The sequence below is a fragment of the Alosa alosa genome, chromosome 8 (assembly GCF_017589495.1).
Source record: "Alosa alosa isolate M-15738 ecotype Scorff River chromosome 8, AALO_Geno_1.1, whole genome shotgun sequence".
In the NCBI taxonomy this organism is placed as follows: domain Eukaryota; kingdom Metazoa; phylum Chordata; class Actinopteri; order Clupeiformes; family Clupeidae; genus Alosa; species Alosa alosa.
The window spans coordinates 27,423,324-27,433,795 of NC_063196.1; the positions used below are offsets into that span (position 1 = coordinate 27,423,324).

A 10,472-nucleotide genomic window follows, 5' to 3' on the forward strand; every position below is an offset into this window, starting at 1 on the left:
ACAGTATCAGGTGTGATTTTGGTCCATTGTTCTAAACAGATTCCAGGGGTCCCTCTTGTGAATCCTGATATTTAGTTACTTCCAGAACTGTTTAATTGAATTTAATTGAATTGGCTGCCTTCAAGTCTTTCTGGAGCTTTCTCCGAGTGGTCCTTGGCTCTTGGAATTGACTATCCTTCTGACTCCCTGGTCAGAAATATTGCGTGGCCGGTTGATGATGCAGTGATGTTTCTTCCACTTGCAGATAATGGCTCCCATGCTGCTTACTGAAGATTCTGAAGTTTTGAAATGCATCTGTAACCAGTTTCATTGATATGTTTTGCAACAATAAGGTTGCAAAGGTCTTGGGAGAGCTTTTTGCTTTTATCCATCATGAAATGTTTCTTGTGTGACACCTTGGTAATGAAAAACCTTTTTATAGCCCATCAATATGTAGGCTACTAACCAAGCTTATATTAATTTGCACAGATAGAAAGGATAACTACTCTAACTACTTACAGATTCCAGCTCGTTCCTTCCCTTTCCTTGCCTTAGTGCTTTTTCTTAGCTTGTTCAATACTTTTTCCCTGTGTTATTCCACTTCATTACACATGACTACTTATGGAGTTGTTTGGATTTTTTATGTGTGGATTACCTGAATTATTAATGCCTGGTGAAAATGTTGTCCCTGTATTCCACTTTTCAAGGGCCCTCTCCTCCATTGGGGCCCTATACTTCCCACTCTCCCCCCTAGTTCGACGCCCCTTTAATCTGCTGAACCTTCTGCTCATTTCCAAATATAAAAAAACTCTCTGCAACTCAACATTAGCCTGCCTGCCTCAGCTGCCTGTGAGGGGCTTTTCAGTTGTGCTGGATTACTGTTCATTGCAAAGCGACGCAAGGATGAGTGCAACTAATTTTGAAAATCAACTACTGCTCAAACTTAAAGGAGAACTCCGGTGATTTTTCACATAGATCTCCATTTCTCAACGTCACCGAGTACTGTCGGTATGAACAAAACTGAAACAATCGGTTTTACCTAGCTCGAGTTGCTGCAGCTACAGCGCTACACACTAGGAGCATGAACATGGCTGCCTTAGCTGCTGGCTGCAGCAACTCGAGCTAGGACCAAAGTCCTTTTCAGGCAAGTACCTCCACTCCACTCGGCGGCCATATTACAAAACTTTTTGGGCACTTATCGTGCATCTATTTCGGCAGAAATGCGTGTGCGTAAGGCTTCACGACACCAACCTTGCTCCAGCAGCGAGATCACAACAGATGATTGGCACGATGGCACTCAATGTATTTTACAACACACCACATGATTGGCTCAATGTATTCACATGTCAACGTTTTGCTGCGGAAGGGTTGTGATATTTTGTATACAACTGACTAACCCCATGCATTACTATGGAGGATTTTTTGAGTGCTGTATCTCCTCATTAGAAAGTCTGGTAAAACTGGTTGTTCTGGTACCCCCCCCCCCCTATAAAAAAAGTAACTAAGTAACTTTTACTTAAAGTACATTTTAAATGAACTACTTTTTACTTTTACTTAAGTACATTTTCAGATCGGTATTTTAACTTGTACTTGAGTAATATTTCATCAAGGTATTGGTACTTTTACTTGAGTACAATATTTTCGTACTTTTTCCACCTCTGGCCGTAGTAGTAGTATCAATGGGCTTGATACCTCAACTAAGTAACTGTAAGCAATGACAATGTTGAACTTTTAAAAAAATCTTTCCGTCAAGGACCTAATGTAACCTCTTAGTCTTGTATCGGCACTAGGCTACTTTTTCCTTTTATCAATAATATAGCGCCGCCTGGTGTGCAGATATGGAATTATTCTGCTGTGTGTAAAAAAAAACCCAAAACAACCCTGAAATGTCTCGACGGTCTACTCTAGACTCTAGAATAATGTTTCTGTGAAATTCCTGTTGAATAGCCTAGGCCAAGGCCTACATCTTGGCCATATTCTACATACACATCAGTTTAGCTTCGCCTAGCCGTCAAAATCCCAATATAAAGCTCTATAGCCTATTGATCGAATTATATTTATTAGCCTATCTCTTGACTATGATGTAATTTATAATATCCAGTTCTACTGAGAATAACATGTGCTAGCCTCGACAGCACAAACATCTACACAGGTAGCCTGTCATGTCTCTCACAACTTCCACGTGGACAGATGAGAGAACGCCTCAGTTCCACCGTCAGCTGACTAGTAAAGTCATGTGATTTCAACAGGAAGAAGTGCTGTCCTCTTTCAAAACACACCGGAGTGGTGATTTGAACGACGGTGGATGTTTTTAACACACTGGTGCGTGTATGTCGGTTTAACTAACACCGAGCTCCAGGCTGCCACGGTAGCCTACCAGTACTCCAAAGATACACCATGGCTTGGACAAAATATCAGTTGTTTCTCGCTGCGTTGATGCTCTCAACTGGATCCCTCAACACATTATCTGCAAAGTAAGTCCTTGTGCTTGTGCTAGTGGTCGAATTCAATGCAATTGCCTGTTGTTGTTGCCACTAGGCTAATAATAGCTGGCGACTGCAACCATGTAGCCGAATAGGTTCAGTGTATTTAACAAAGGCTTTCTTGTGTGATTGATGGAAAACATTTAGCTAAAAATGGTTATGGTAGCCTATTGATATTGGTCATATTATTGGTTATGGTAAAATCCGTGACCTAAAGAAGTTGTTGCAAGTGTTTCTTTAAAAATCATGATAATGAGGTGTCTGAAAAGGTAAAAATGAAACTGGATTGTAATTGGTTCATTCAGTTAGGGTATCTATTTAGGCTATTAATCTATACCCGAAACAACACAGGCCTACGTCTACATTAGCCAGCGTCCTTTGCTGGTTGGGTTGTGTAAACTTGCCTAAAGCCACAAAGACCTGCGCTCGTGCAGCTCTTAGTCATGGCATTGTTGTCAAATGTGCCTATTCAGCTATTTGTCATGATCTCACAAGGTACTCAGCGCCACCTAGTTTCTCGAAGTCAGCATCAAAACTCTCTGACCACAATCACGGTAGGCTAATCGCCTACAAAAGTGTCATGTCTGACCATTATGTAGCCCATCTTGTGGGGGACTTTTTGCAAGAAGGCTGACCTGTACTGTCCTTAAACGTAGGCTAACACTTCCCTAAACACAAAGTTTCACCTTTCATTTCCCCACATTTTGGAGCAGAAACTTTGTAACCTATTCTTTCACACAAGCTAATGTCACAGACTAATCAAAACTCTGCGCTATGATTTTGGAAGTGCAAACAATATCGAAGTTTTGGGTTGATTTGACCATCAGACACCTTCATTTGGAGAGACAATCAATATTTCAAAGGAGTAATTAACGCCAAAAAATTGAACAGACTCATCTCATTTAGTTATGCTCTGCCTGAGGCTACCTCTCAGTACGCAAGATAAGACATGTGACAAGAGTCTTAAGTATTCAGTTATCATACACCCAGTATCAGTTACATATCCGAGCTATGATCACCCCACCCCACTCTGTAAACTACTACTCATATTAAACACAAGAACTCTGTCAATTAAATATTCTGCAATTGTTTGTGGAACTGTATGTTTAACCATTAACTGCAGTTATACACAGCAAGATGACCTGACTGTAAAAGTCAGCTGATGGTGGATACCTTATCAGCCTCTATGTGCTCAACTGATTAAACTGTGACATGAGTAAACTCGATTGATGTCATCACCTGAAAGGATAACCAGCAAATCCTAAGGTTGCATTGTTCCTGGTCTGTCATTGACCGTTTGCGTGCATGTTACATCCTCAGCTGACATGGGCCTGCAGATACTCAGCAACTTTGACTTCCTCTGTCTCAGAGAAGTTCCTGCCAGAGTTTGGGTCCAGGGGATGTGAAACTTTCATTGGAAGTGTCTATAAACCTCTGGTGTCCTACATGGACCAAGGCCAAGGGGACTTCACACTCACTTTACTTCAGCCACTCACTTATACTTACTGTGCTTTCTATATGTGTGCAACATTTATAATGGGCCTGTGTAGGCCTACAGTAGATGTCATGGTTTCGCACTGTAATATAACATTATGGTTTACAGTAATTCTATAATTTTTGTTGTAAGCCACAGTGGGTGTGCACTTTACAAAGTTGGCATGCTGGCATGTGTTTAAAAGATATTATGGATTCAACATTTCTTGAGGCTCAGCTATGTGTAGCATGGTGCCTGCCAAAATGTGCAGAGAACATCGGTTTAGCCACTAGGAGTAGTAGGTGTTTATAGGTGCAGCCTGGGATTTCGCAGGAAGTCGCATTTGTTTCTGTTTATTTAAATATTTAAATTTATTAGCAGATGCTTTTGTGCAAAAAACGTGCATTATATTTTAACCAAGGATTAAGCGAAACACGCCAGAGAGGTAAGCTCACCCCGACCTTCAGCATTCCCAGAGAAATTCCACGTCGGGTTTCGTTTTTGATTGGAGGACAGGCAGCCCCCACTTTGTTTGTTTCCAGTTTTTGGAGCCTGCGCTGCCTACAGAGATTTTTTTTTTTTTTTGTTTTGTTTTACAGTGTACTCAGATAGCGGTCGTGAGGAGATACTGTATTACTGAATGTGACAAAAAAATGTTATGGGCTTCTTGAAAATGCAAAAGATGCCTGACTGCACCTTTAAAAGCAGGGTTGTGTATCACAATACATATCTCACATTATATCAGTGTCTCTCAATCTACACCGCAGTCTGTGCTTCATACACTCCTCATATAGTCCTGCACACTTAAACAATGCACAACACACACACACACACACACACAATGTCACACACACTTTCTTTCCCTAATTCCTCTTCACGTGTCTCTTGTGTAGCCCAGCTGATTGTTCTCATATGCTCTTTCATGGAATGCTTGATGAACGGCACATCGCATGTCACATGGGAAGCTTAATTGGGTTTGTTCAGGCTGTTGGGTACAAACAAGTGGAACTGCATAGACTATAGACACACTCCATTACTGAACGAATGATACATGTCCCATCACAGGGGTTCCCAAACTTTTTTCACGACAAGGCCCCCCAAATACCACTAGGTTCTGGCCAAGGCCCCCCAAATACCACTAGGTTCTGGCCAAGGACCCGATGTGTTATTAAACCCATCGACAATACTACGGCAAATGTAAAAATACATTAAGCTAATCCTAATAATTATTTTAGCCACAAGCACTTCGCGATGGAGCATACAGTGTGTAAAAGTTGCATTTGGGGCTTTCTGCTATATGAGAGCTATCACTCTACTATTATTCCCAGTCATTATCATGGGAAATATAAAGTTCAGACATGTCACATAATTATAATGGCATTGTATATCAACCCTCATAGTAATGGGTATATTTAAATTTTTTCAAATGTATTTATTTGTTGCTTTTATCTTTTCCCTCCAAATTGCTGAGGCCCCCTGGCACCCCCTCGGGGCCCCCACTTTGAAAACCACTGCCCCATCATTCACTACCGTATCTTCCTGTTTGCAGATGGGCTGATATGTTCCATGCTCCAGGATGTGGCGATGTCCCAGATCACACCTTCTCTCATCCATTCGTACAGGCAAGTCAACTTAGCAGATAACGGCCCAGCTGTGGCGCAACTGGCTGGGGCACCTGCACCGTACGCCGGTGACCTGGGTTCGATTCCCGTCCCGCGGTCCTTTCCGGATCCCCCACCCTGAATCTCTCTCCCACTCACTTCCTGTCATTCTCCACTGTCCTATCAAATTAAAGGCATAAAAAGCCAAAAAAATGTAAAAAAAATTTAGCAGATAAGACATTCTATTCTAGATTTTTATTACACCTACGGTGTTGTCCACGTAATGAACTTGATGTTGAAGGAAGCAAACCCAGCCGTGCGACATAATTGGCTAGGCTGTGAATGAGATGTTAAAGATAATCACAGTGGTAGTAAAATTGTTATAAGAGCGACTGTTCATGAAATATAGGTTTGTTGTTACAAGATCATTAGTTATGTGTAACGCACACCAACTGTTTTTTTTAAGGAGGTGCTAGCCACTGGTAAAAAAAGTTCATATAGTAAAGAAGTTTCTGAAATCTGATGAAGGCCTTATAGGCCGAAACGTATTTTGTTTAGTAAAGACTTGTCATATGGAGCCAGAGCATGCAGCACCTCTTTACCATTTGAACAAGATAACTAATAAACATGCGCAAAAATGCACGACTGTTCGATCAGATTCCAAAAGGAAAACACTACCCCTTTATTTGATCCGATTGAAATTCCAATCTGATTGGTCCATATTTTTCCGATCAAGGTGTTTATATTATATGAATAATCCTTATTGTGATTGAGCCTTATTTTGATGCAGATGAAGTGTGCCCATATAAACCCCCTTATGTCTGTGTGTGCAGGCAGTGTGTATGTTCTTGGGGGAACTGTCCTGTCTGGCTGTGTTCTACCTGCTGCTGTGTCATGACCGGAGGTCCCCTGAGCCCACAATGGACCCAGGCCAGAGCTTCAACCTCCTGCTTTTTCTCGCACCAGCCATGTGTGACATGACCGGCACCTCCATCATGTATGTGGGTAAGTATGGAAGTCAGGGTGAGCAAATACACACACGGACACAAGCACACGGACACAAGCACACGGACACAAGCACACAGACACAGAACACACTCTGAAAAGCTGATATTTTTTCCGTTCTATGGTTGCAATTATGGCATTAAAAAGCCAACAGCTCAATCGGGGGAAAAAATACACTCCAGAGGCAGGTCATTTGCATTTCCACAGAAATACACACACTCCCACTCATTCACAACGTACGATACAGAGTTTCCCGTCAGACCTCTGTCAAGAATAGACATGCATGCCTGCGATCCTTAGTGGCTGCTTTATTGCAGTAATGCCTGAATGGTTACACAAGGACACTGCTTGCTCTGCCAAGTCTCTCTTTGGACTGGTGGTGATTTGTCACAAGACATGCAGACGTCACAGTGGGGATGGAGTGGCACTTCAATGTGCAATAGTGTGGAGAAATGAAATCATATTTTTCTGTTTACTCCTCTTCATTCTCACCATCTTTCTTTTTCCTTTTCCCTCTATACATGTCTCTCTCTCTCTCTCTCTCTCTCTCTCTCTCTCTCTCTCTCTCTCCCCTCTTCCTGCCTGCAGCTCTGAACATGACGAGCGCCAGCAGCTTCCAGATGTTGCGTGGTGCGGTCATCATCTTCACGGGGCTCCTGTCCGTGGCCTTCCTGGGCCGCAAGCTGCAGCCGAGCCAGTGGGTGGGCATCCTCTTAACCATCCTGGGCCTTGTGCTCGTCGGCCTGGCCGACTTCATCGGCAAGGACCACGACTCCTCGCACAAGCTCAGCGAGGTCATCACAGGTGCGGATAAATTACTGGTCATCTTGACTGGCTCAATTGTAGAGTGACTGAGGAAAACATCCAGGTGGCTTGTGATTCTGGAGCAGGTTCAGGCATAGGTCTGTTCCAGGATCAGTTGCTGTTTTGTATTGGTTCTATTACCAGGGGAGCATTAGAAGGTAACATACTCCCAGCTGCTGTTCTTGTATTTCTGCTTTGTTGGATGAGGTTCACTTCTGCAGGGGTGGGCGGTGTTGGCTTCATAGTTTCGCTGGAATCAGGGGTGTTAGTTCTTTGTGAAGATGGTTGCTTTTGAAGTACTGAATGCATCTGTTGTAATTCCCCAGGCTCAGTAGACATGCCATGATTAGGTGTCAGTGGTTTAGGACGTTGAGCAGTACAGTGATACATGAACTTTGGCCTCTAGGGCCTTCTGGTTTATAATAAGCTCTTCTATTGTCCTCTGTGTACGTGTCCTTGAGAAAGACACCGTTTCACTATGTCTATTTGAATTCAGCTGGTGCCATTGAAGTTCATGCTTCCCCACGACAAGAGGCCTCAACATTTTTACTTAAATCAGGGTAGCTATGTCTGAGGTGAATAATCTTTTGTGGATGGATGTGGTAACCTTTCCCCCTTGACCTCTATAGGTGACCTGTTGATCATCATGGCTCAGATCATTGTGGCTGTGCAAATGGTCCTCGAGGAGAAATTTGTCTACAAGCACAACGTGCACCCTCTCAAAGCTGTCGGCACAGAAGGTATGTTTGAGGCGTCAAAAGAAAACTACGGGGGGGCGCTGTAGCGCGACTGGTTGCATCTCTCTCTCCCACTTGCTTCCTGTCAGACTCTTGGCTGTAAAAAAAGATTTTAAAAAAATACACTCGACATCAAAGCACATATTTTATGCACTGTATTCTATATGGGTTTTGGGTGCCATTTGGGTGACATGGGTTTGCCATTTGTTCCTTAGATTCATATTTCTGAATGACATGAGTAGATTTTTTAAAAAAATCATACATTTAATTTAATTTAATTTAATTTAATTTGTATAGCGCTTGTCAAGGCACTCAAAGTACAGTTTTCGCATAGGTACATAAATACAAACAACACACTATACAACATATTTATGAATGACATATTCTGCTCTCCCTCTTCCTCTTTCCTCCTCTTCCTCTGCTCTTTTCTCTCACAGGCCTCTTTGGTTTCTTGATCTTGTCGCTGCTGCTGATCCCCATGTACTTCATCCCCGCGGGCAGCTTCGGCCAGAACCCCCGCCAGGTGCTGGAGGACGCGCTGGACGCCTTCTGCCAGATCGGACGGCAGCCGCTCGTGCTGCTGGCGCTCTTCGGCAACACGCTCAGCATCGCCTTCTTCAACTTCGCCGGCATGAGCGTCACCAAGGAGATGAGCGCCACAACGCGCATGGTGCTGGACAGCCTGCGGACAGTGGTCATCTGGGCGGTGAGCCTGGCGCTGGGCTGGGAGGTGTTCCACGGCCTGCAGGTGCTGGGTTTCCTGGTACTGCTGCTGGGGACCATGCTCTACAACGGCCTGCACCGCCCCCTGCTGGCCCGGATACCGTGCTGCGCACACCTGGCAGGGAGCCAGGAGGAAGCGGGAAGTGACGCGGAGAGGGAGCGGCTGGTGACGGAGAGCTAACTGCTAACAGCTAACGGGGGTTAAAAAGGGAGGTGAAAAAAAGGGAGGTTGTTTTTGTTTGTTAAATGGATTTCTACCACTACCTGTAGAGCAAAAGCATTACATGTTTTACATCATGTTCCGTGACATGACATGACATAACACATAAAGGGATAATGTACTGGGGAACAAGTGTAATTTAAGATGACAATAGTTTAAAAAAGTCCATAAACAAGGAATATGTACTTTTATATTTGTTGGAATGTACATTTTATATATGATGGAGTTAACACCATGTACTCATACCATGTATTTGTGCCAGTAAATGATGTGTAGACCTTTTTTACATGGTACTATAGTACAGGGGTTCTCAAACATTTGTGGGCCGGGGACCCCTCATGGAGTGGAAAATTCTCCAAGGACCCCTCATAATCGCAACACATAAAAACTTAAGTTAATCATGTAGCTGTATAGCCTTTTTTTCCTGTTAGATGCTTTTTTTCTGTTAGATTTATTTTAAAAACATCGAGTGCTAATACCACAATAGTCATGTTGGCAAACTTTGACAGTATGTAGGATTTTTTTTAAAGGATTGTTGTTTCTTTATCAAATGTAAGCCTATTGTGTTGAACACATAGTGTTTGCTTCACATAACTTTCATTTTATTGGCGGTTAATTAATAGTAAAGTGTTTTAACGTATTGATGTAACGTATCAGCAGATCAATTGGGCAAATACTGATACTGTAGCATTTTTAGCCAATTTCATATTTTGACAATTTCATATTTTGTAGCAAACTTTGTCAGGGACCCCCTGACAATGTGCTGCGGACCCCTGGGGGTCCCCGGACCCCACTTTAAGAACCAATGCTATAGTAGATCATGAACTTCAGGTGTTCATAGTAGCAAAATTCACTTGCACTGTCTGTAAACATGAAGTGAGTACCATACCGTAAGGCCTTGGAAAGGTATGGCTGTTAACGTGTTTGAGAGTTTCTTTGGGAATTGCTCTTCTTATGCAATTCTTGTTTTTGCCAAACACAAAGATTTACATGGTGCAGTGTCTAGGAGATAATGAATGGCCTGTTATGATGGTAAACAGTGGCTTGATGTCTCTGTACCTCTTTGTATCTGTTCCAACAGCCATTATCTCCACAAAGAGTAAATGGATGCAAGAACAATCAGAGTGCTCAGTCTAGCGTGCATGCTTGCCAGCTTTTTTTAATCAATGTCCCTCTTTTTCAAGTGAATTTCAACCAATTAAAGGTTCTTGCCTCACCAGTTGTTATTTCATTTTGGTTTAAGGCAGTGTGTGTGGCTGTGGCTGTGGCCTGTGGGTATGCTTGTGTGTGTCTAAAAAGGAAAAGGGAGAGCACAAGTGCCTCAAATCACTCCCTTGTCCTGAAGGTAGGTCTAATGAAGTATCCAACATCCTGCCATACTGGCGTTATGAACTAACCCTATGCATTTCTATGGAGGATTCTTTGAATGCTGTGTGTCCTCATTAG

At 42.9% G+C, this 10,472-nt stretch overlaps 1 protein-coding gene across 1 annotated transcript; it reads left to right on the forward strand.

The window, feature by feature from the left end:
* The first annotated feature begins 2,216 nt into the window (after positions 1-2,216).
* slc35f6 (solute carrier family 35 member F6) lies at positions 2,217-10,242 on the forward strand. Its single transcript, XM_048251408.1, has 6 exons — positions 2,217-2,453; positions 5,486-5,558; positions 6,371-6,542; positions 7,131-7,346; positions 7,976-8,086; positions 8,521-10,242. The coding sequence occupies exons 1-6, from the start codon at positions 2,377-2,379 to the stop codon at positions 8,985-8,987; spliced, it is 1,116 nt and encodes a 371-aa protein (XP_048107365.1). The 5' UTR covers positions 2,217-2,376; the 3' UTR covers positions 8,988-10,242.
* The last annotated feature ends 230 nt before the right edge of the window (positions 10,243-10,472 follow it).

What these genes read in the sequence shown, in the direction of transcription:
- slc35f6 (XM_048251408.1), top strand. Translation starts at nt 2,377, where the DNA reads ATGGCTTGGACAAAATATCAGTTGTTTCTCGCTGCGTTGATGCTCTCA. An exon ending in CTCAACACATTATCTGCAAA is followed by an intron (nt 2,454 to 5,485) that starts GTAAGTCCTTGT and finishes TCCTGTTTGCAG; the next exon opens with ATGGGCTGATATGTTCCATG. An exon ending in TCTCTCATCCATTCGTACAG is followed by an intron (nt 5,559 to 6,370) that starts GCAAGTCAACTT and finishes CTGTGTGTGCAG; the next exon opens with GCAGTGTGTATGTTCTTGGG.